The sequence below is a fragment of the Mesoplodon densirostris genome, chromosome 16 (genome assembly GCF_025265405.1).
Source record: "Mesoplodon densirostris isolate mMesDen1 chromosome 16, mMesDen1 primary haplotype, whole genome shotgun sequence".
NCBI classification, from domain to species: Eukaryota; Metazoa; Chordata; class Mammalia; order Artiodactyla; family Ziphiidae; genus Mesoplodon; species Mesoplodon densirostris.
The window spans coordinates 30,585,190-30,609,479 of NC_082676.1; the positions used below are offsets into that span (position 1 = coordinate 30,585,190).

The window sequence follows — 24,290 nt, forward strand, 5'->3', positions numbered from 1 at the left end:
GTCGAGGGCTTTGGCCGACGCGGCAGAGCACAGCCGCCCCACCGGCTTTGGGCCCAGGATCCAGGCGTCTGGACACAGGTCGAGCTGTCGGCAGGGCAGAGGTGAGTTCTGGGCGGGGGACCGCTGGGCTCCCAGAGAGGAGGAAACGCCAAGGTTTGTGGTCTCATCGCGGGCTGGAGGCTGAGACCCCACCACAAACTTCCTGACCCAGGGGGACAGGACTGGGGCAGATCTGCAAGCCCCTCTCTCCAGCAGGGCTGTGGGTTCGGTAAGGCAATTGGGGCAACGACGGAGGGCTACATCCGGGCTTTGGGACCCCACACTCGCCCTGTGGAGGGTGGGGATCTGGGGGGAGGGAGGGGGGCTTGAGAGACTTCCGTGTCTGAGTGTCTGTGGGGCTGGGGGCTGCTCCAGGGAGCCAGTTTGTGGAGGACACGGTGCTTAGGCCAGAGGTGGAGACCCCGGGGTTGAGTGTGTGTGTATTTGGGGACGCCTGCAGGGGGAGTTCCCAGGGCCTGTGGTCCAGAAAGTTCAAGAGTGGCTGGATGGCACAGTGCCAGACTGTGGGCTGGCCTCATGAACAGGGACCTCTGGTTTCTCTCTGTGAGGCCAGCTTGGGAATCCAGGTGGGGTGGGGTCAGGACTCCCTGTGGGATCCCAGTGGAGCCAGGCTGTAAAGTTAGCTTGTGTGGGGGAGAGAAACTGACAGGGAGGGTGCTCTAAAATGTGGACTCCCTGGGAGAGTGAAGGCAGCCCTGGATCCCCAGAAGGTAAGAGAGGTGATGAGGGACAGTGGGCAGAGGGTGGGAGGGGCTTCAGGCCCTAGGCTGTGTGGCACAGAGGTTGTTTGTGAACTGGCTGCTCCCTTGATGAGGACCCATGGGGGCAGGGCAAGATGTATAGAAAGAAAAGTCGAGGACAGGGAGGGGACTTGGGAGGCCATTTCTATCACTCCCTGCCTCAGGCCAGGAGAAGGCAGCTTCCTCACCCCACAACCTCCCACTGGTCCCTCTCCTTGAGGGTGCCTCTCCAGAGACAGACTGGAGCAGCCCTTTGGGTGCCATTTCTGATCTGTTCCTTGGGCCCTGATTGGCTCAGTCTCTGGCTTGGGAGAAATGCCTGTGGCCTCTCTTTGCCTGCTGACTGGCAGGATGCTGAGAGAGCAGCGGATGGGAGAGGCAGGGTCCCGGTAAAAGGAGGCCTGCGGGGGTAGGAGGTGAAAGTCCTAGGCTTTTGTGAGTCTGGGGGACACTGTGGGATGGGAGTCTCCAGTTTCAAGTCCCTACTCGGCCACACTCTATCCTCGTCCCCAGTCATGCCTATTGGGTAGAAGTCAGAGCCAGGGGTCAGGGTAAAGCTGAAGATGAGAGGTCAATATGAGGCCAAGGGCTAGGGGTCAGTCCCTGGGCAAGGTTAAGGGACAGACCATAGGCAGGGTTATGGGTCTGTCTGTGGGTAGGGTAGGGGTCAGGCTGGGGCCAGGGTTTAGCCTGCACTTGTAGCCAGGAAATGAAGTTATTCTCTGTGTAAATCAAACTGCCCCACCCAATTATTCTCAAACCCATAAGCATCACCAGTCTGAAATTAGTGGGCCCCTGCGGCAGGGATCTACCTCTCCCCACTTCCAGCTGCAGGCCCCGCCCAGATATAGCTTTTGGGAGCTGAGGTTGTCCTGAGTCCCATGATCAGCATTCTCCTTAAATGTTTCTGGTATGTGGGTGTGTATGCATGGTGGGGGATGTCCCAAAGAAATATGGGGTGTGTGTGCGTGCTTGTGTGGCTGCCACCCTCTTGTACCTCCACCTCTCAGAGAATCAGCAGGATCCTCCTTCTTTAACACAAATTGATTCAGGGCCTCCCTCCCTCCCTAAAGAACTCAGAATGACTAGAATAAAAGTTTCAGTAAGACCAAAAACTTCTGACAAGAGAAAATTCAGAATCCACATCATGAAGGGAAAGAACACTGCTCACATCTGTCGAACTCCCTGCCTTTTTATCAGCCACCTTCCTTTCTTGGACTTGATCCTCACAAGCCCCCTGCATGATCCATTTTACAGGAAAGGGCACTGAGGCACAGAGAGGCAACATGATGCACTCCAGCCAGGTGCCATAATAGGCCCTTGTCAGCCCTGAGTGTAGGGGCATTCAGTGTCACACGCTCAAAGATGGGAGGTAACTGGACCAGGTTCACAGAGTTGGGGAGATTAGAGACACATTGGTTTGGACATGGAATCAGCTTAGAGTGACAACTCTTGAGTCTTTTTTTCTTGGTGGTTCTAGATTGTTTCTGCTCCAAATACAATATCCTTGGTTCAGAAAATCCATTCATTCATTCAGCAAAGCGTTTCCCCAGCACATAGCTGCAGAACCTGGCAGGAAGAAATGTCAATAAGTTTTTTGCTGATGAATCAAAACAATGTATAAATAGGGCTGCCATATTCTCTCTTGTGGGCTTGATCCAGTAGTGAGTTGGTAGATGTTTTTCAGTCAGCTCCCCAAGAGGGAGAAAAACCTAATTTGCAGTTTACCAGCTTCTATGGTATAATCACCATGGCTGATTTCAAGCTATCAATGTGATGTCAATAAATGCAGAATTGAGAAGAGATGCACAGAATCAGCTCTTGGGAGCTGGTAGGATCCACACCCAGCACGACACTCCATCACCCTGAACTGGGCACCTGTCCCTGGTTTTCAAGGCCCATACCCACCCCCACCATTTACTTTCCTTTTTCTCAGCATCATCCAGCTGCTGTACAAGTGCCCATGATCAGCCCCTGTATTTCCCCTGATTCTGATTCCTGGACATCCACCTGTGCACCTCCAGTGACAGCAGGACTGCATGTGTCTGGAAATCTCCATGGTGCTGGCCATGGAGGAATATCCTGGATGTGTCTCAGTGTCTGTCCATGCTGGGGCTGGGTTGTGTGAATTCTGTGTGAGCAAGGGTGTGTGCACGTGGGTGTAGGGGTGTGACAGTGCCCAGCTCTGTGTCCGCTGTGTTCTGTTAGCAAAACTTCCTGATCTGGCCACTGGCTACAGAGAGGGAGTGGCCTCTGAGCTGCCCCCACCCTTGTTTAGGCTCACTGCTGAGGACAGTAGCGTTGGTGATCTGAAGACTGGGCCAGGATACATTGACAAGCACTTCTCAAACCTTAGGGTGCTCCCAACCACCTGGGATCTTGTGAAAAAGCAAGAGCTCTCAGCAGGTCCCAGGTGGAGCCTGAGGGCCTGCACGTCTAACAAGCTCCCAGGGGACCCAGTGCTGCTGTCCTGATACCACGCTTTGAGTAACAAAGTTGTCAATGACCTGGAGGGCGAGGCCTCTAGCTTGGCCCTCAGAACTTCACAGACACAAGCTCAGGTTCCTCCCACCTTAGAAGAGAAAATAAAAACCTGTCCTCCCCTCCTCAAGCATTATGTTCCTCCAGGTGCAGCCAAGCTTCCCAGAAGTGCTATAGCTCCATTCTCTCACCGTCTGCTCCCTCCTCGCCTACCTGACTCCCACCCCATCTCCATCATTCCACTGAAATGCCATTAAAAACAGGTGTTTCCAGTCTCATCTAAAAATCTCTGAAGGCGTCTAGCTTCACAGCCTTCTCTTATCAAGATCTTCATGAAACCATAGCAGGCAACTCCGTCTCCCTGGCCAGCCAACCTTCCTCCAGTCAACCTTTATTCAGAGCTTCTCCTCCCTTCCCTTCCCCAACTCTACTCTCTGCCAAGCCTCCTGTGACCATGACTCCCAGACACACATCTCCACCTCAGATTTCTCCCTGTCCTCTAGGTCATATGTCATCTGACTCCTCAGTCTGTTCTCTCAGCAGTTTCAAAACTGCACCCAGAACACTGCCCCTTCCTCCGGCCAGCCTGCCCTGCTCCAGTATTCTCCATTTCACCATCCATCTCCTAGCTTGAATCAGGCAGTGTCATCCTTGACACCTTCTTCTTCCTAACCTCCCATGTCCAATCCAGCCATCTTCCATCAGGCTTGTTGATTTTAACCTCTAACGTAATGTCTACACTTCTGTCTCAAGACACATAGCCACCACCATCATCTGTTGCCTGGAGCACTGATTGGCTCCTGTTTTCATGTCATCCCACTGCAATCTACACTTCCCATGCAGCCAGAGGGGCTTTTTAAAACACAGATTTAGTCATGCCCCTGCCTTCACTCTGCCACTTGAAACCTTTCAAGATTTGCTGTTGCCTTTCATGTAAAACCAGATCTAAAATTGGGTCCACCAGGGTCTGCCTGCAGGGTGAGCCTAGCCCAACCCCTCTCTCCAGCCTTGCCATGCTCCCTTTTCTGCCCTGCTTCACAGTATCCTTCACAGCATTGTTTGTAATCTCAGATTCACTTACATGATTATCTGATTATGAATGGCTTCCAACCAGGCTGTGGGCCCCCAGGACAGGGACAGTGTCTCTCTGGGTCACTGATGTCCCACAGCATCTGGCAGAGAGTGGGCACCTGAAAACACTTAGGAGCATCCTGGTTCCAACAAAGCAACTGTTAAAAAGACATTTTTGAGGGAATTCCCTGGCGGTCCAGTGGTTGGGTTTCCTCACTTCCACTGCAGGGGGCCAGGATTCAATCCCTGCTCGGGGAAGTAAAATCCTGCAAGCCACGCAGTGTGGCCAAAAAAAAAAAAAAGACATTTTTGAGACAAGCTGGGATGGAGGATTGAGCATTGGATGAGATTAAGGAATTACTGTTGATTTTGTTAGACATGATAGTGGTGTTGTGGCAATGTCTTTTAAAAAATCTCTGTTAGAGAGACATACTAAATAATTTATAGGTCAAGCAACACGCCTGGGATTTGCTTCAAAGGACTCCAGCCAAAAGTAAATAAATAAAATAAACAATTATTCAGTAAGGGAACAAAGGAACAAATAAATGCCATTCTGCTTCTCTGTTCCTGTTCACAGCCACAGGGCCTACAAAGATGCTGGCTGTTCCGGAGATGGGCCTGCAGGGGCTGTACAGCGGTAAGACCCACCCCCTCACCTCTGCCCAGGGCCCACTGCCCCCCTCACCCTGGCACTCAGACCCACCCCTAGTCTGTCCACGTGCCTTGCCCAGCAGAGGCTCCTGAGAGCCGTTCTGTGAGTGTGTGTGTGCAAGGAGGGTCAGTGCAACACGACTACGCATGTGAGTGTGTGTGTGTGTCTGCGTGCCTGCCTATGGGCAGGTCTCTGGGCACAGGGTGTGTGTGTCTGCACAGAACTCTGTTTGTGTGCATGCGCATCTGCCTTTGGCCTGGTCTGGGCGCAGGCTCTGGGTTCTGTTCAGGGGTAGGAGGCCAGGAGGCAGGACGGACACGCCTCAGGAAGTCCACTCACAAAGACCTGGTGGGCTGGGGCTTCCTTCCTGACTCCCTTCCCAGGCTCAAACCACAGCAACTCGGCCCCTCAAGCTGGAGCTGGTGACAGGACTCAAGCCTGCCCTGGCCACCTGAGAAAAAGGGGCTCTGGGAGTGTGACCACCATGTCCTTGCCCCTCCAGCACTGCAAGACAGATGCCAGCCCTGTCCAGGCACTTCCCAGAATCCCCTTCATGCCCGGCCCCTCACGTATATTCCCAGGGTACCCCAAGGTCGGAGAGAGCTGGGACTTGTCAGGGCCACAGAGCTGTGGCTGAGCGAGTACACAGGCCCCAGCCCTGGCTCAGCCTAAAGCCAGACATTGATTTGCCAATGTGTCTTCATACCAGACTCCATCAATCTCCCTGGCCAGCGCCCCTGTCCCCACACACGGATCTCAGGGCAGCCCCAGTGCCCCTCCAAAGGACTTTAGCAAAGTTCAGTGTGGTGGTGATGAGCCACCAGCCCACACCAGCAAAGCAGGCCCTCCTGCCCCCTGAGCTGCCAGAGCCTCCAGACCAGGCTTTGGGCTGCCTTCTGGGGGCTGCACTGCTTCCTCCCACCAAAGATCCAGCTCAGTCCTGGGCCTGTGAGAGGGTCTTAAGGGGGCCTCCTGCCCCCAAACGCTGGCTCCAGGTCTATGTGTGTCATGGGGGAGGGGAGGCTTGGAATCTGACTTCCTAGTGTGGTGGACACCTCTCGGCTCAGGGCTGGGCTGGGGGAGGTGTTGCCCCAGTCAGCCAGCTGGGCCTGTCCATGGCCCTTGTGGGGCAGAGGGAGAGGGGGAGGCAACTCCCTCAGGTCCTGATTAGAACCATGTGGCTGCACTTTAGTGGGGAGAGGAGCGGCTCCACTCCCACTCAGTTAGGTCTGTAGTCCCCTACCTTTTCTGGTTTCTCCACCCTCACCCCAGGAGCTCACCTGCCCCATGTCTCCTGCCCTTCTATCTCTGGACTCAGTCTTCCCCACCCCCACAATGCTCCTCTGTCTCTCCCCTTCCCTGCTGTCTGAGGGGTGCTGGGGGAGACAGTGAGTCCCTAGGTGAAGTATGTCACCCTTCAGGAATAGGTCGCCTCTAACTGATAACAGACCCTGAGCCCAGCTATCCCCGACCCCGACCTCAGTCCCATCCTTCCTACCCTCCCTCCCTCATACCCTTTCCCCAGCAGGGTACCCCTCACCTTGGCCCAGCAATGGCTGATGGAGAATTCGCCAGGCTTGGGGCCCAGCCACCAGCCCCTTACCCTGATTGTGTCAGAGTGATTTGCCCTCTCTTTGCAGGCTCCAGCCCAGAGCGGTCTCCAGTGCCCAGCCCACCCGGCTCCCCAAGGACCCAGGAAAGCTGTGGCATTGCCCCCCTCACACCCTCACAGTCTCCAGTAAGCCCAGAGCAGGGATTGGGGTGGTGGGTGGCCTGGGTAGTGGGGAAGGTCACACTGGTGTCTGGAAGAGCCCTGGCAGGTCTGGGCTGGGGGTGCCATCATGCTTCCTGCCCCTACACACTCCACTCATGTTCCCCCTGATGGGTTAGCCTTAGGTGACCTTGGACTGTAGGGGTAACAATTCTACTGAGGTGATCTCTCTCCAGGATAACATCTAGGGACCATTGCATGTAACCTGCCTGGGGCAGGTGTACTTCTGAGCAAGTAGTTTTGTGTGTTCTCAGAGCACTGGGCCTCCAAGACTTGCTTCCCCTCCCGTCAACCACAGCCACCCTAATACAAGGTATATCTAGGGAAGAGGAGACATGTTGCTAAAAAATAGTTTGGGGCTAGCTTGAAGTATCCAGGACATAACCACCACCCCTAAGCTCCCTAGGTCACCCCACGTGGGGTGGCCTCACCCTAGTGATTCAGCCTGGGGACCCCCTTGTTCTCAGGGAGCCCAGGCCTGGCCTGGGAGGAGGCAGGGACCACTCTTGGGCACGTGCATGGGGCCTCTTCTCTGTCACAAAACTGGATAGAGTCTGGCTGTGTCACTGTGGCCACAAAGAGCAAGAGGGTCAAATATACGCAGGTCCATGGGCTATGAAGCTGCTCAGAGCAGCAAAATTGCCCCCAGCTGGGCCCAGGCTGTGAAATGGTGTGAGATGGCGGTGGGGCAAAGGCGGTCCAGGCAGAAGGTGGGCAGGGAACCAGAAGCAGGGAAGCAGGAGCTCAAGCCCAAAACTTCATGGGGCTACCTGAGAGGCCTTGGGCTTTCTGAACAGTTGGCATCTCAAGGGCTTAGCTTGCAGCTTAGGAGAGGAAGGGAGCCAGGCAGGTAGGTGGGGGTGGGCCAGGGCCGGTCTGGACCACAGCCAGGGGTTGGGAGGGCTCCCACATACAGTCAGCCTGGCCCTCTGGCTGCTCCCTGACTAGGTCTTGCACTTGCAGAAGCCTGAGGCCCGAGCCCCACAACAGGCCCCCTTCTCCGTGGTAGTGGCCATCGACTTCGGCACCACATCCAGTGGCTATGCCTTCAGCTTTGCCAGTGACCCTGAAGCCATCCACATGATGAGGTGAGGGTGGCTGGGCTGGGAGATTGGTGTGGGGTTGGGTGGGGGAATCCTACACCCTGGGAGAGACCTGGTCCCCGAAGTACTGTCACTAAGGAGAAATGGGGTCTCCTCAGAGTGCCTTCCACCCCTAGTCTGGGCTCCCCACTGGGGCAAAAGTTTGGAGGATGGGTGCCAGGCCTGGGCCCTCAGCCCCAATTGGGGCAGCTCTCTGACCTCTGCAGGAAATGTTGGGCTTTGTTTTTTATTTTTAATTTTTTATTGAGAGATAACAAACATACAGTAAAATACACAGATCTTTTTCTGGGCTAGTCACAAACACATACACAAATACATATGCACAAATACATATGCAAAAACCAAATAAATATGTGGTTTTAAAATAAAAGTGGTATATCATACAACTTGCTTTAAGCTTTCAACACTATTTTCTAGATGTTTCATGTGAATACAGAGAGCCATGATTTTGTTTTAATGGTTGCATAATATTCCATGTACAGATGTGTCATAATTTATCCATTCTTCTATTGATAGTTTTGAGGCTATTTTTCCTTCTAATTTTTCACTATTACAAAAAGTGCTGCAATGAATATTCTTCCTTGAAAACTTGTGCTGGAATTTCTATGTGGTAGAATCCTAGAGGCAGATTCCTAGGTTCAGCTCGAATGAAATACAAGGAAATGAACGATCAGAGGGTTAACTGAGTTGACAAGTCACACAGTTGTCATGAAAGAGCTGTTTGAAAAATCCATTCTGATGGAATTTGTTTTGTTTGAATGAAACATTTGTTTTTGACACTCCCCTTCAGGCCTCAAGACCCTGATCCTTTGAATATATCTTAGTGGGGCTGTAGCCTATAGGGGGAAGACCCCTATAGAAGACCCTAAAGCTCCCAACTCAGCCTGGGGTGGGGGATCAGGGGGCTTCACCAGGGCCTGGGAGGCTGGATGGAAGGGTGAGTGGAGAGACAGGCAAAGGGTCACTGCCCCAGAGATACAGGGGACCTAACCTACATGAGCGTGGACTGTCCTTCCCCTTTCTCTGCTCCCTCCACATCCACAAAGGCTCTGGGCCCTTAGAGCTCTCTAAGAGCTGCAGGGCATCCCAGCTTGTCAGCACACACAGCTGAGGCCATGCTGGGCCCCTTGCTGGGGCTGAGGACACATGAAGGGACACTGGAGATAACAGTCACAGGAAGTAACTGGGGGCATCTTGGCCTCCTCCCAAGCCCTTCCCACCCCCACTAGCCACTAATCCCCATCACTTCTGTCTCTAATATATCTGTAATACCCGCCTACTTCTCTCCACCACTACCACCCCGAAGCTCAGCCCCACCCTCTCTCACTTGAACGGTTGCAATATCCTCCTCCCTGGTTTTCCTTCTCCATCCTCCCTCCCCTCCACTCTGTTGCTACATGGGGACCAGTGACCTTTCTAAAGGCAAATGTGGCCATGCCTCTTCACTCCCCTACCTAATACCCACCAAGACAGAATTCTGATATGGCATTTGATACTCCTCCTTAGTTGATCTTAAGATTCCTGTATTTTCTCCTGCTTGGAGCCAACTTATAGCTAGTTCTCCCTGGTCTTTCACACCTCTAAGCTTTTGCACATGCTCTTCCTTCTGCCTGGATTCCCAGTTCTTTCCCCAAAAGGCTGCACTGGTGAGCTTGGCCTAGAGGAGTCAAGGCATCAGACAACGCAGAGGAAGGGGAGGAAGGATTTGCCAGGCTAATGAACTGGGCAGTGAGTTCTGGGTGGAGGTCCAGATGATGCCTACACATAGGGAAGTCTGGAGTCTCAGGTTTTGGGGGCCTGCTAGAGGTGTAGTCAGCTGGGGTGCAGCTACTGATGTGGGCCAGATAGGAATGATCATGAATACCTTGAAAGAGCTAAGCTGTGGAAGATGGCCTAGAGGAGGGCAAACCAGCTGGCTGAGAGGAGGCCTCTGCCAGGGTCCTGGAGAGACATATCAGAAGGTCAGACAAGGCAGATGGCTTGCTACTGCTGCTTGTTAAAAAGACAGGGAGGTGGGCTTCCCTGGTGGCGCAGTGGTTGAGAGTCCGCCTGCCGATGCGGGGGACGCGGGTTCATGCCCCGGTCCGGGAAGATCCCACATGCCACGGAGCGGCTAGGCCCATGAGCCATGGCCACTGGGCCTGCGCGTCCAGAGCCTGTGCTCCACAACGGGAGAGGCCACAACAGTGAGAGGCCCGCGTACCACAAAAAAAAAAAAAAAAAAAAAAAAAAAAAAAGACAGGGAGGTGAGGTCCAATGGTATACTTCATGGAAGGGAGCAGGAGCTGAGGATGTCGGATGAGACCCATGGCCCCATGGATAGAGAGGATCCCATGAGCAACGTTTATGGAGATTTAAGTGGATGCCAAGCACCATATTCACAAGAACGCTAAAAGGTAGGTACTATTGTCATTCCGATTTTACATATGGAAAGACTGAGGCTTGGGGAAGCCAAGTGAGCTGCCCAAAGTCACGCAGCTGGTTCCAGAGCCAGCACCCAACCCCACAAAGGCAGGATTACTGCTGACCACACTGACAGCTCTCTGCCTCCACAGGAAATGGGAGGGCGGGGACCCAGGTGTGGCCCACCAGAAGACCCCCACCTGCCTGCTGCTGACCCCAGAGGGTGCCTTTCACAGTTTTGGCTATACAGCCCGTGATTACTACCACGATCTGGACCCTGAGGAGGCTCGTGACTGGCTCTACTTTGAGAAGTTCAAGATGAAGATCCACAGTGCCACTGTGAGTCACATTCTGGCTCAGGGCCCAGCTCCAGCCAGGGAGGCAGGGCTAGGAGGGAAAGCGGGGAGGGAGGCCTCATGGAGGGTCGGTAAAGCTAAAAGGTGAGGAGGGGCCTGGTGGAGGAGTAGCTAAGGAGGCGGAGCTTGAATGTAAGGGACGGAGGCATGACCAAGGGGTGAAGATAGGGTAAAGACAAGGGCTGGGGAGAGAACTAATGTGAGATTAGAGCCAGAGTGGGGCAGTGCCAAAGAGGGGGAGCACCAGGAAATGGGGCGAGTATAAGAGGTTGTCAGGAAATGGAGGCAGAGCTACGGCCTCCTGAAGAGTCACCTTGTGTCCCTGCCAGGATCTCACCTTGAAGACCCAGCTAGAAGCGGTAAATGGAAAGAAAATGCCTGCCCTGGAGGTGTTTGCCCATGCCTTGCGCTTCTTCAAGGAGCATGCCCTTCAGGTGCGCTGTGACCCCATCCCTGCCTACTGGGGTGGAGGGCCCCCAGGTCCATCCTTTCCCCTCAGCCCATCCCCTGTCCATCCAATGGGTAGCCACTGTCAGAAGACCGAGGTCATCTTCTCCAGTCCCCTGCCTTTCTATCTGGTAGAGCCTGCCATCAACCCTCCAGGTGTTGGGGAGGTGGTGGTGGTGGGGGGGAAGGGGGTGTTAGGATTCCAAGTTAGCTGGGAAGTTCCTCCTGAGGCCTGATTAGTTCCTCCAGCTCCCACAGAGGCTAAAGACACTCCCCGCAAACCAAGCCAGCCATTCCCCTCACTGCCCCCTCCTGCTCCAGGAGCTGAGGGACCAGTGCCCATCGCTGCCAGAGAAGGACACTGTGCGCTGGGTGTTGACAGTGCCGGCCATCTGGAAACAGCCAGCTAAGCAGTTCATGCGAGAGGCTGCCTACTTGGTGAGAATGTGCAGTCAGAGCCGTGGACGTTGGTCGGGAGGGCCCTGGGCAGGGCCCATACCCTCATTCACCCACTACGCTTGGGACCACAGAGCCATTGTGTAAAGACTGCCAGCCCCACCCTGCTGGCCATTTCGGAGGGTTGTTGCCACCAGGAAAGGGGGTGGGCCTGCAGGACCAGAGAGCAGGGGGACAAAAGACACAGCCCAGGCCAGCTTAAACAGTGTCTTAGGGCAGGTTTCCTAGAAGCAGAGCCCAAGATGGGGATTCTTGTGCATGTGGTCTATTGCAAGGACTCTCAGGAGAAAGGGGAGTGAGGAAAGCAGGACAGGAGAAAGAGCTGAGCAGGGATGTGGTCTCAGCTGGAGTCTAGCCTCAGCCGGATCCCATGGAGAGCTCTAGAGGGAGAATGTACTGTGGTGTTGGCCACGGGGAGGCGGGGGGGGTGGCTTTTTGCCCATCCTTATCAGTCTGTCATTGGTTACTGGGGGAGTTGGGGAAAGCCCCTCCAAGTGAGGCGGTTCCCATTCAGCTGAGGGTAGTTCTTCAGAGAAGGGGCAGCGGTGAGCCAACAGCAGCCAACACCCACAGTAGCCTGGCAGGACACCAAGAACACCCACTTCAGCCAGCATCAGTATTTTCACCACAGCCCCAACCATTGAGCAGGGGAAATAGGACTATGAAACTATGAAGGGAGGCTGGTCTTCCTACCATAAGAGATGCCCAAAGGTCTGGAGAAAGGGGGATGGCTCAGGCACCCCCCTCTCAAGTGGAAATGGGGAGGTTGGAGGGAGGCTCATTGTTTGATCCTGCCCATGAACCTGAGGCCTTGGTGGACACCCTAGGATCTCCAAAAGGGATCTCAGGAATTCCAGTGCACCTTCCCCTGGAAGATACCAGGACCCCCAACCCCCCACAAACACAACTTTGGGCCAGGCATGCCTCAGCTGTCAAATCCGCAGGTGCCTACAGTTGTCTCTAGAAGGAGCTAACCCTGAGGCCAGTGGGCATCCCCCTGCAGAGACCAGGATGAAAGCATGGCTGTGCCCAGCCAGAACAAACACCTCCCACACCAGTGGCCCCCTGCTGGTTTACCCACCCTGCTTCCTCCCACACTGTTCCCTGTCAGCTGAGGGCGGGCTGGCCCTGGGCAGAAGTCTTAATACCCACCTGTCCCCATCCCCCACCTGGTCAGACTGCCTTGCCTTGGTGCCTGAAATTTCACTGTTAAAGTTTCTTTCCTCCTATATCAGATTCCCTGAGGACAAAGTTCTCCTAAGAGTGGGGAGACCCATGGCCACTGCCTATCACCAGTGGAGAAAGAGGGTTCAGTAAGCCAAAAGGGGCCCCCCACCCCTCTGACTGACGGTCTGGCCATTATACCCACCCTCCCCAATACACTGTGTTGGAGTCTTCACTAACCCCCTCAGCCAGTGCTTAGCTGGCCAACCCAGCATCTGTGAAGGGGACCTTGCTGCAGCCCGGGGACACCTTGGGCAGCCTGGAGGCAGATCCCAGGTGCTCTAGGTTTTCACTCAGTCTAGGGTCTCTTCCTGCTGGGCAACACCATGGCATCCTTGGCCATGGCCATGCCCCTCCCCAGCCTGGTCACAGGGTGGCTGTGAGCTCCAAATTTGTGCAGCATGGAGGGGCCTGAGAAGCTTAGCATGGGTGGGGTATAATCCGGAGGAGATGGGAGCCCCACAGGCCCCCGGTTGCCTGCCCTGAGGTGCCATTTCAGTGTGATGTTTGGCCCATGATGCTCCCCAACCCTGCCAACCACCCATCCTCAGGCCGGACTGGTGTCGAGAGAGGATGCAGAGCAATTACTCATCGCCCTGGAGCCTGAGGCCGCCTCTGTCTACTGCCGCAAGCTGCGTCTGCACCAGCTCGTGGACCTGAGCAGCCGAGCTCCAGGCAGTGGGCGCCTGGGCGAGCGCCGCTCCATTGATTCCAGCTTCCGTCAGGGTGAGCCACCCCCAGGGGTACTGCCCAGTGGTGGCCTTGGAGGCAGGCGCTGAAGATTACACCTTGCCCTAGAGTAGCACTGTCAGAGGACGGTAGGACTCAGCCCAGCCCTGAATCTGAGAATGGGAGGGTGATGCCTACCCTGGGGAGAGGTGCTTGGGTACTGACAAAGGGTACTCTGAGCTGAAGGTGGAGGTCTTCAGGAGCTGCCCCTTAAACAGCCACTGAATCAGTTTTCCCTCCCCTCCTGGCACATCAGCTGTCCTCCCCCCTCCCCCATCAGCCGCAAGCTCCTGCTGCCAGGACCAGGAACTGGGACAGCTATGGTCAACCTTCATCATCCCCTCAGATGCCACCTCCCATGACAGGGAGAGGTCCCAGGACCTCCCCCCACCCCATCCCCAGCTCCTTCAGACCTTCTTAATTCTCATTTTTGCCATGGCCTGAGCCCTTCTGGATTAAGGGAAGGTCCTGCAGCCGGAAATACTCCCCCTTAGCTGTTGGTTACAGTGCCTAAGATTACCTCATCCAGTTTCTCTGGACCCTTTGGGGTTCAGCATTGCCCTCTCCCAGTTAGGAGTGGAGCAGGAGTTTCAGGAGCACTGGCTGCCCCAGATGCTCATGGAGGGCGCTGGTGGAAGGATGCGGGGCGTTGAGCGTGGTAGCTGAGACACCCCTTCTAACCTCACTGTCCTGCTGTCCCTCAACACCCAGCCCGAGAGCAGCTTCGAAGGTCCCGCCACAGCCGCACGTTCCTGGTGGAATCGGGTGTCGGAGAACTGTGGGCTGAGATGCAAGCAGGTGGGGGAGGGGAGATGGAGGGCTATTCCTTGGGCCCTGTGGGGCACCGTATACTGAAGGTGGGGGGAACATTTCCGAAGTCAGCTCTAGCCCCTAGGAACCCTGCCCCTTCCAACTCCTTCAGCTGTACCTAACCTGGTAGTCCCCCTCGGTCACCTGCACTCCCACCCCCACTCACAGCCATGCCCCTAACCCCCACTCTCCCGGGGGATTCTCTGCAGATGGAGTTGCAGAATCCTGGGGCCATTTTCCCCCACACCTTGTGCTCCTACCTGCTGACCCTCAAGCACCTGAAGCCCCTTTCAACCCTAACCCCCATGGCCCCGCAGACAGGGCTCAGGACCTGGGGCAGGGCTGGAGGCTGGGTGAGTCTGCAGAGGGCGCAGAGCTGAAGGTGCCACGAGTGTGTGCTCACGCTCGCCCCCGTAGGAGACCGCTACGTGGTGGCAGACTGCGGGGGAGGCACGGTAGACCTTACCGTGCACCAGTTGGAGCAGCCCCATGGCACCCTCAAGGAGCTCTACAAGGCATCTGGTGAGTAGCCAGGCAGCGCCCTTGGTACCCAGACCGCCCTGGCCCCGCCAACGTCCCCTGGCGGCGGAGTCGGCACTGACACCCGCTTCCTCCCCTGCCCTACCCAAGGTGGCCCCTGTGGCGCGGTGGGCGTGGACCTGGCCTTCGAGCAGCTGCTGGGCCGCATCTTCGGCGAGGACTTCATCGCCACCTTCAAAAGGCAACGCCCAGCAGCCTGGGTGGATCTGACTATAGCCTTCGAGGCCCGCAAACGCACCGCAGGCCCACACCGTGCGGGGGCGCTCAACATCTCGCTGCCCTTCTCGTTTATTGACTTCTACCGCAAGCAGCGAGGCCACAACGTGGAGACAGCCCTGCGCAGGAGCAGGTGGGCTGGGGGACCGCCCCTACAGGGGAAGATGTGGGCCCCAGGGGGGAGTAGGGGATCCACCTTATCTGTCCCACGGACACATCATGCCAGCCCCGGTGGAGGCGGGGGGAGGGGCATGAGTACCCCAGCTGGAATCAGCAGCCCAAACTGGGGCGAGAATCTTGAGCCTGGGGAAAGGCCAACATCTACCTCTTCCCATTCCCCGCGCGCCGCGCGCGCGCACACACACACACGCGCGCGCGCGCGCGCGCTAGCCAATGGGTCTGGGTTCCTCTGCTCGAGGCAAAGGGAGGCTCCACTCCTGGGACCTCATGCCTGGACCTGGTACAGACCTGCGTCTAAAGCCCTGAAAGTATGCCTGGCACAACACATAATGTGCAGTCAGTGCCCAGGTACTTCGGCCTGGAATAGGGGTAGCACCCGGGACCCTGACCCATGGGCCTGTGCCTCCTTCAACACCTACAGCGTGAACTTCGTGAAGTGGTCCTCACAGGGGATGCTCAGGATGTCTTCTGAGGCCATGAACGACCTCTTTCAGCCCACGGTCAGCGGGATCATCCAGCACATAGGTGAGCACCTGAGCCTGGGTCCTTCATTCACCTCAACATACACACTCAGATGCGGGAATATGTTACCCTGTTAGTGCCTGGAAACCTCCCCATATCCATACACTGGAATGAGACCCAGAATCATCTGGAATACCTGGAGGATGCAGTGTGGTGGGGGATTAAGAGATAGGCGGGAAGATGTGCAGTCTTGCCAGGTTAAAGAACCTCTGGTACCTGCTTCCCCAAATGGGGTGATAGTATTAGGTCCCCCAAACTGCTATCACAGGGATTTAAATGAGCTGAAGTATCTAGAGAGTGAGTGCAATATCTTGCACGTAGTAGGCATTTAATATGTGTAAATGCAGACCCTTATCTCAAGCCCTCCACGGTGTGGTGGGGAAGCAGAGCACATAAGGACTGCCAGGGGCCCTCATGAAAGTGCCCGGTGTTTTTCTTTATGGGAACCAGGCTGCCATTTTATAGTGAAATGACTAGTTTCTGGTTGCCCGAGGATACAGGCGGGCAGAGGAGAGGCGCCAGTGGCTGCGCAGTGGTGGCCTCAGTGGCCCACTCCCCGTCCCTCCTCCTTACCCCCACCCTCCACTCCTGTACCGCAGAGGCGCTGCTGGCGCGCCCCGAGGTGCAGGGCGTGAAGCTGCTGTTCCTGGTGGGCGGCTTCGCAGAGTCGGCCGTGCTGCAGCACGCGGTGCAGGCAGCACTGGGCGCCCGCGGCCTCCGTGTGGTGGTTCCGCACGACGTGGGCCTCACCATCCTAAAGGGCGCGGTGCTCTTCGGGCAGGCTCCGGGCGTGGTTCGGGTGCGCCGCTCGCCGCTCACCTACGGCGTGGGCGTGCTCAACCGCTTCGTGGCTGGGCGCCACCCGCCCGACAAGCTGCTGGTTCGCGACGGCCGCCGCTGGTGCACCGACGTGTTCGAGCGCTTCGTGGCCGCCGAGCAGTCGGTGGCCCTGGGCGAGGAGGTGCTGCGCAGCTACTGCCCGGCACGCCCAGGCCAGCGGCGCGTGCTCATCAACTTGTACTGCTGCGCCGCCGAGGACGCGCGCTTCATCACCGACCCGGGCGTGCGCAAGTGCGGCGCGCTCAGTCTAGAGCTCGAGCCCGCCGAGGGAGGCCCCCATGCCGCCGGCGCGCCCCCTGGCCGCCGCGAGATCCGTACTGCCATGCAGTTTGGCGACACCGAGATTAAGGTCACTGCCGTCGACGTCAGCACCAATCGCTCCGTGCGCGCCGCCATCGACTTTCTTTCCAACTGAGGGCGCAGTGCCAGCCCCCCACGGCCCCGCTGAACTCTCTTTTGGCCCAGGGCCTGGGGAGTGGGCTGAGGCGGACCAACCGGCCCCATTCCCCGCCATCCTGCCCCAGGAGGTGAGGTCACAGGAGGATGGGTGGGGACATATCCAGAAACTCTGGCTTTGGGATTGGGCCCCGGTCCGCTGACTGGAAGGCTGAAGGGCCCTGCCAAGGACTGAGGTCAAGGAGACTTAAAAGAGGTTTGTAAGACGGCGTGCCCACAGGGAGCACGTGATCCTGAAAGCAGAATGCACCGGAAGACTTGAGCCCTGGTCTGAACTGGGGTCCGGGATGGGAGTCGGGGAGTGGGGGTGCAGCTGCAGGTGGGGCAGCAAGAGGAAGGAGGTTGTGCAGGGCCTGGGCCTGAAGGGCAGAGTGCACTGACTGACTGGCTCAGCCTGTTTAGGGAGCCAGACAGGACAAGGACTGGAAGCTGACAGGAAAGGGACAGGGGTAGTAAGACCTTCCTGGGTGTGGTACTGACCACCCAAGTATGAATGTTAATTGTAGAAAGAGCAGTAGCAGACTATGAGAAGAAGGGTACAGGGCGAGGCACTTATGAGGGGGATGTGGGGGCACATGTCGGGGGGGCCTTTCCTTTCTATCTGAGAAGGCCCCAGGGGCAGCCTATGAATGACCCACTTGCACTCCATCGAGCCACGGAGTGGGGGGAGGGTAGGGCGGACAGAGGGAGCACTGGTCGCAGCTCTGCCATCAACTCAGTGTACCTGCCCTCCCATGATGTGCAACAGCCCCACCTGCCTGAGAACCCTAAGGTGACAATAAAGCATTTACGCTCAAGGTGAAGCTATAGCCTCCTGGTACCTCACAAGAGGGGACCCTAATAGTGGAGTAGTGGAGAGGGGCTGGGATCTGCAAAGGGAGGTTTTCAGCTGTGCCTGGGGCGGGGAACTGACCAGAAGGGGGTGCTGCTGTCTCTGGGTCAAGCCTCCCACACTGAACGCCCCATTCCACAAGACCTCTCTCTGACCTGGGCAGAAGGCCCCTCCCCATCCAAACTCTAACTGTCTTGGCAACTATTCCCAGGCCCAAAATGTCACCCCCTGTGCATACTTCTTTTGGGGCCAGGTGCTGTAATACCACGAAGTGACCTTGCCTCCAAAAAGAATGAGTTGAGCCAAAACTGTTCCTTGGCCATTCTGTAAAGGGCTGGGCATTCTCAGGGCCCTGGAGAACAAAAATCCTGCTGGCCTCTGGTATCCACTGGAAGTTTTATTTCTTTAGGGTTTTATCCCAATCAGTTGTTTAAAAACCAAGTAACACAGACCTGGGGGGGTAGGGATTGGGAACTGCACCTCCCTCCTCCTCACCATGGACGGCAGTGGGAAAGAGGGAGGGGACAGGAGAGGTGGCTAAAGCAAGACAACAGCAGCAGTAATGGGGGCAGCTACACCACAGAGCCAGCTCCCTCCTCTCCTAGGCCCTGGCTAGAGCCCCTATGGCTTGGGGTAGGGGGGTGGGTAGAACCCACCCCAGGCCCTCTCCATCCCTCCTCAGAGAGCCTCCTTGGGGGCTCAGCCCATTTCTTCCAGCAGGAGACTGAGGCACACAGAGAGGAGAAAGTGGGAGAGGAGGATGCTGGAGAGGCAGGGAGGTGGCACAAATGAGGTGAGAGGTGTGGGCGACGCTCCGGCTTGGAGGCCCTTGGACCCTCCACCTCCATGCCCATCCCTGGGAAGGGTGAGGAAGCTACACCATCACGCAGCATTTGGGGAGACGAGGTGGGGTTTAAGGCTGAGAGGCCACGAGGCAGGTGGGGGCGAGGGCCTCAGTCGAAGCCGTGCCAGTCACTGTGCTCTGAGTCGTATTCTAGCTCAGCACCCACGCACTTGACACCATCTAGCAGCATGGGTGTGCCGTGGTGTCGGTCTGCAAGGCAGGTGACAAGTCAGTATGTCAGGCTGGCCCCTGGCCCCACCTACTCCAAGGGGACTCCTCTACCTTCCCTCCCGGCTCTGCTAGGGGATGGGGAGAAAGGTACCCACCAAGGAGGTTGGGGATGGGCCGGGACAAGGATCCCTTTTTCAGACTCAAGGAGGGTGGAAACTCCTTGCAGCCAAGTTGGTGCCTCCCTCCTCTAGCCAGACCCGGGCCTCGAGCTCTCACCCATGACGCGCGCCTGCACCGTCACGCGCACGTAGGTGCCGGTGCCACCTTCGCAGGCTATCAGCATCTCCTCCTTGAGGACGCCCTCCTTGTGCGCTGAGTACTCACACTTGATGCTGTAACCTGCCCGGGCGATCAGCACCTCTGCGGCCTCCCGCCCCCACCCCCCAGCACTCACTGGCCCCCACCCACCACCAAGACCTCCAGAGGAGCAAGGATGGCCCAGGACCCTACCCCCAGGGCTGGGCGCACGGGCCTCAGGAACTTCCCATTCTTCATTGAGCTCTACATGCCTCGGCCTGCAGGCCAGAGGTCAAACTCAGGCTTCCAAGAGGTGGGATTCCCCAAAAAGGCAGGCAGGGAGAGAGGGTGATGGGGAGGGGAAAGGAGGGCAGGGCAGGGCTTGAGCAGATCTGGTGGCAAGAGGCCTGAGGGGGCTTGCTCAATGCACTTAAGGGTGAGGTCATTAGGTGGAGGTAGGGGGAAATGAAACTGAAGCTGGGGCTTCGGTACACGGTGAAACTGATACCCTAGCCTTTGGGAGAAGGGCGGGGCACTGAAGCTGGCAGGGTATAGAGAAGCAGCCTCAAGCCCAAGCCCCGGTCTGGCGGGTGCTGGGAGGTAGCTGCCCAGAGTCCCTGAGGTTCCAGTAGCTTTTTCCTGAGGTACAGGCAGAGGGAGGGCTAGAGGCCCAGAGCCAGTTCCTCAGTGGCTCCCACTGTCCCATTAAGGTAACTATCAGGTGATGAGCAGACATAGGCCAACTGTGTGAGCCCGTGGACTTCTGTCCAGGGAGTGAGGCCTGGGGCATGGGACCTGCCAAGGTGCCACAGTGCAAGACCATAAGGAGGCATCATGTCCCCTGATTGCTGAGCTGCCCATCAGCCCTAGATGGGGGAAGGAAGTACCCCATGCTCTCACTCCCACTCACACCCAGGCCCTGCTGGAGGAGGGCAGGCTTCCAGCACCCCAAGCAGGGTACGCACCTTCTGGGATGGGCATGACGCTGAGGAGCTTGAGGTGCAGGCTGGGGACAGGTGCCTCTCGGACCTCCTTGCTCAGCCTGCGCACTGGGGGCAGAGTGAAGGTAATCTCATACCTGTGCAGGATCTTCAGGAAGCCAGCCTGCAGCAGGAGGGGTGGAGGAAGGAGGCACCTTCACTTACAGTCTCCCCCACGGCCCACCCAGGTTGTGCCACTGATGATCCTGTGGGGCCCTACACTTGCTTCCTTGACAATCCCAGGGGAGCCTGACTCCCTCCATCACTCTAGTTGGTCCACACCCCTGGCTGGGTAGCTCCAGGCCCTTTCTCCAAGGACCCCATCCCTACAGCTTGGCCCACACACTCCTCAGCATCTGTCTCATGAGCCCTGAAGTTCCTCGGTGGTCATTTTATAGATGATGAAATGGAAGCTAGGAAATGACTGGCTGAAGGCCACAGTGTGGTCAGGGTATAGTCCTCCCTGGACCTCTTGGCTACTGCTGCCACACGTGGCACACAGCCAAGCACCAGCCACTGCCCACAGGGGAGGCTCAAAGCCTCATGACACAGGCCATCCACCTGCTCCCACCACTACCAGCATGTGGCCAGAGCCAATAGCCCAGGGACTCTGGTCCTCTAGTCATGGTGGGGCCACCAGGCAACACAGATAGCACAAGATGGAGGATGGGCTAGAATTAGAAAAACAGACACTAGACCAGCTGTGTCAGTCCAAAGCTGGCCCACAAGACTGGCACCAGCCATGGAACCTGGGCTCCGGTCCACCCTGCTGGCACATGAACATGGATTCCTGCCTGCCCACTCAAAGGCTCACTGTGTCCAACAGCCCTGATTCACAGCCCGAGCAATTTCTGTTGTTCATACACAGAGCTTGGCCATCCTTGGAAACTCCAGTCATGTCACAGGCCAGGGTGGCTGTTGGGCAGGTAGGCTGACTGGAGTGCCAGTCCAGGAGGTGCAGGGGTGCATGCTGTATCCATAGCTCACATGGGCACACACTCTCCTGTTCAGTTTCAGGAAATGGATGGCCCTGTCCTTTGGGGAAGCAATTAGCCTTTCAATGAGATCAGATGATGTCACTGCATGATAAAGTTCAGTCCCTGTGGCCCCCACACTCTGCTGGTAGAGGGCACACCTCTCAAGAGGGCTTTCTGGCTGTACCTGCCAATGGTGACCCTGTGATCCAGCTGTACCACTTGCAGAATTTTCCAGGGGAAATACTCAGAGATGTGCAAAAAAAAAATACTCATCACTGCCCTATTTATAACAGTACAAAACCGTAACACCAGGAATAGGGAACCAGTTAAATCAATGATGATACATATAGTGGAATACCAGGCAGTTGTAAAATCTTGTGGAAACCACCAGGAGATGGTTCACAACAGAAGCAAGCAAAACACAGTGCGTACACTGTGATACCAGTTTTTCATTTTTGGAAACAAAGCTAAAAAAGAAACTGGAATAACACACATCAAAATATTAACCGTAGTTATCTCTGGACAGTATGATTGTGGGTACTTTAAAATTTCTTTATAGTTTTCTCTATCTTCCAGATTTTCTCTAATTACATGAATGGATTTTGCAATGGGAGGCAGGGAGCTATTTTTGAAAGTTCAGGTTAATTATGTTTATTCCCTTGGGGAAGTTGTCAGCTCTTGGAGGAAGAGCAAGGGTTTTAGAGTTGGGCAAACAGGTATGACTCTGGACCCCTCCTCAGGGTGATCTCAATAAACCAGACACCATCCCGCATCCTCACTGCCATGCCCTCCAGGGCTCAACTTTGGAGCCCTGATTTATTGTCCAACCTGAGGGCCTCAGTCCCTGTTTCTCTCCAATCCATCCCCTCCAGAGACTTCCTCCTGCCCCTCCAAAGTGGATGTGGGATCCAACTGTGTGTGTCCCAGCAGCAGAGGAGCCAAGAGTGTATGAGATGTGGCCACTCAGAGAGGAGGAGAGGGGAAAAACATGGGGGTGATAAATACTACTGCAAAGAGCCTAAGTCAGCCAGAGGTTTGGCAAAGAAGAGTAAATAAAGTCACACCTTATTATCAGCATAATTAGCCTCACACCTGAGTGACATATATACATCCTTCCATTTCCAACTCTTTAGGGTATAAATTGTCTCTACTTCAGAGAAGGGAAACTGAGGTGACCTGCCCAAGGTCAGAGCCAGAATAGCAGGCCTGGACCTGAACCCAGGCCTGTGACACCACAGCCTTGACACCTGCCTTCCAATTGCAATGGTTGGGGTGATGCCAATGATAACAACAGCTCCACTCCCATTCAAGTAACATCCTAAGTCAGTGGTCCCCAACCTTTTTGGCACCAGGGGCTGGTTTTGTGGAAGACAATTTTTCCACGGACCAGGGGGTGGGGGTGGGGTGGGTATGGTTTGGGGATGATTCAAGTGCATTACATTTTTTGTACCCTTTATTTCTATTATTATTACATTGTAATATATAATGAAATAATTATACAACTCACCATAATGCAGAATCAGTGGGAGCCCTGAGCTTGTTTTCACTTGCCACTTACTGATAGGGTTTTAATATGAGTCTGCAAGCAACTGATTTATTATGGTCTCTGTGCAGTCAAACCTCTCTGCTAATGATCATCTGTATTTGCAGCCACTCCCCAGCACTAGCATCACTGCCTCAGCTCCACCTCAAGATCATCAGGCATTAGATTCTCACAAGGAGCATGCAACCTAGATCCCTCGCATGCGCAGTTCACTGTAGGGTTCCCACTCCTATGAGAATCTAATGCCGCCACTGATCTGACAGGAGGTGGAGCTCAGGCGGTAATGCGAGCAATGGGGAGTGGCTATAAATACAGATGAAGCTTTGCTCACTCGCCTACTGCTCACCTCCTGCTGTGTGGCCTGGTTCCTAACAGGCCATGGACCAGTAATGGTCCGTGGCCTGAGGGTTGGGGACCCCTGTCCTAAGTGCACTCATCTTATCACAGTCTCACACTTCCCATTTTACAGATGGGGAAACCAAAGCCCAGGGAAGGACAAAGATGTGCCTATGGAGCCAACTTAGAGGAAATGGAACAGGCTCAGGAAGCCAGGCAGGGCCAGGGAGAAGACAGAGGGAATAAGGTTGATGATGGGGGCGGTGGGGAGATGCACACATACCTTGACCAGAAAGCTGCTGTCGCTCTCTTGGGTGACCATGACCACAGAGTCATGCAGCTTCTCATCAAAGTGGACGTGGCTCTGGGAGCCTTCTGCATCATGGCCTGTCGCAAAGCGGATACTCCGGACTCTGGGCTTATTGCCTACGAAGAGAGTGGGAGAGGGCTACCGGTGCTGTTGCCTTCACCTATCCCAGTAAACTGCTCCACCGTGTCACCTCCCTGCCCTCTGTGACTGCCCTTCACATCATCCAGCAGCCACTGCTGGGCTAGGCCACATCCTACTGGACAGTGATCATAAGGCTTGAGGCTCCCACCTGCCCCTACCTGCTCAGTCCTCCCACAGAAAATACTCATCCTGAGAGAGGGTTTGGGGGGGCGGGGATTCAGGGATTAGCTAATATGACCCTTCACTTAGAGAGAATGGGGCTGACAGGGAAGAGATAGTCCTCCCGACTCCAAACACCAAGCAGTGCAGGACTCAGCCCCAGTCCTCAGGATACCCTGCCCCATGCTCTCCTACACAGTGCCAAGCTCCCCATCTCTGGGACCTCCTCTTCCAGGTCTGTCAGTACCTGAGGCCCCCTGCCTGCCCCTCCTGCTGACCCAACTTGAGAGGGGAGAAGGGCAGAGACAGGAATGGGCTCTATGGGACCTGCCTGGGAGTGGGAGAAACAAACAGGGTCAAAAACCACACTCAGCCCTCCTAGGAGGGGCCGCAGCTGCCTCTAAGCCTCATCACTGATCACTGGCAGGTAAGAAGGAAGAACCCAGGGGAGCCTCCAGGACCCCTCCCAGAGACGCCTTTCCCTCCTCTGCTTAACCCCTCACATGGCCCGCAGCTGTCTCCAGCTGGGTCATGTTCTCCAAGGCCAGGAAGTCAGGGAGTTAAGGCAGGCAGAGCGTGGGAACTGGGCTGAGGGCCTGCACCGGGGGAGGCTAAGGCTGAAAGAGGCCCATCTTGCCAAGAG

At 55.9% G+C, this 24,290-nt stretch overlaps 2 protein-coding genes across 5 annotated transcripts in view; one reads left to right on the forward strand and one right to left on the reverse strand.

Annotated features, from left to right (window-relative positions):
* Positions 1-17,358, forward strand: HSPA12B (heat shock protein family A (Hsp70) member 12B). The gene is made up of 13 exons (XM_060120508.1): positions 1-101; positions 4,930-4,989; positions 6,645-6,742; positions 7,739-7,863; positions 10,434-10,620; positions 10,967-11,071; positions 11,406-11,522; positions 13,316-13,490; positions 14,205-14,291; positions 14,721-14,825; positions 14,934-15,192; positions 15,661-15,764; positions 16,361-17,358. Exons 2-13 carry the CDS (start codon positions 4,947-4,949, stop codon positions 17,014-17,016), a joined length of 2,061 nt encoding a protein of 686 aa, XP_059976491.1. The 5' UTR covers positions 1-101; positions 4,930-4,946; the 3' UTR covers positions 17,017-17,358.
* Positions 16,091-24,290, reverse strand: part of ADISSP (adipose secreted signaling protein) — a 16,171-nt gene continuing 7,971 nt past the window's right edge. For all 4 annotated transcript variants that reach the window (XM_060120509.1, XM_060120510.1, XM_060120511.1 and 1 more), the window contains exons 3-6: positions 23,321-23,463; positions 20,167-20,305; positions 19,181-19,303; positions 16,091-18,943 (exon numbers count right to left, since the gene is read on the reverse strand). In XM_060120509.1, coding sequence (XP_059976492.1) covers positions 18,843-18,943; positions 19,181-19,303; positions 20,167-20,305; positions 23,321-23,463 — 506 coding nt within the window. In that variant the 3' untranslated portion in view covers positions 16,091-18,842. The remainder of the gene's footprint in view (positions 18,944-19,180; positions 19,304-20,166; positions 20,306-23,320; positions 23,464-24,290) is intronic.

Coding starts and splice junctions, on each gene's coding strand:
- HSPA12B (XM_060120508.1), top strand. CDS start 4,947: ATGCTGGCTGTTCCGGAGATGGGCCTGCAGGGGCTGTACAGCG. Junction 4,990..6,644: donor CCTGCAGGGGCTGTACAGCG/GTAAGACCCACC, acceptor CTCTCTTTGCAG/GCTCCAGCCCAGAGCGGTCT. Junction 10,621..10,966: donor TGAAGATCCACAGTGCCACT/GTGAGTCACATT, acceptor TGTCCCTGCCAG/GATCTCACCTTGAAGACCCA.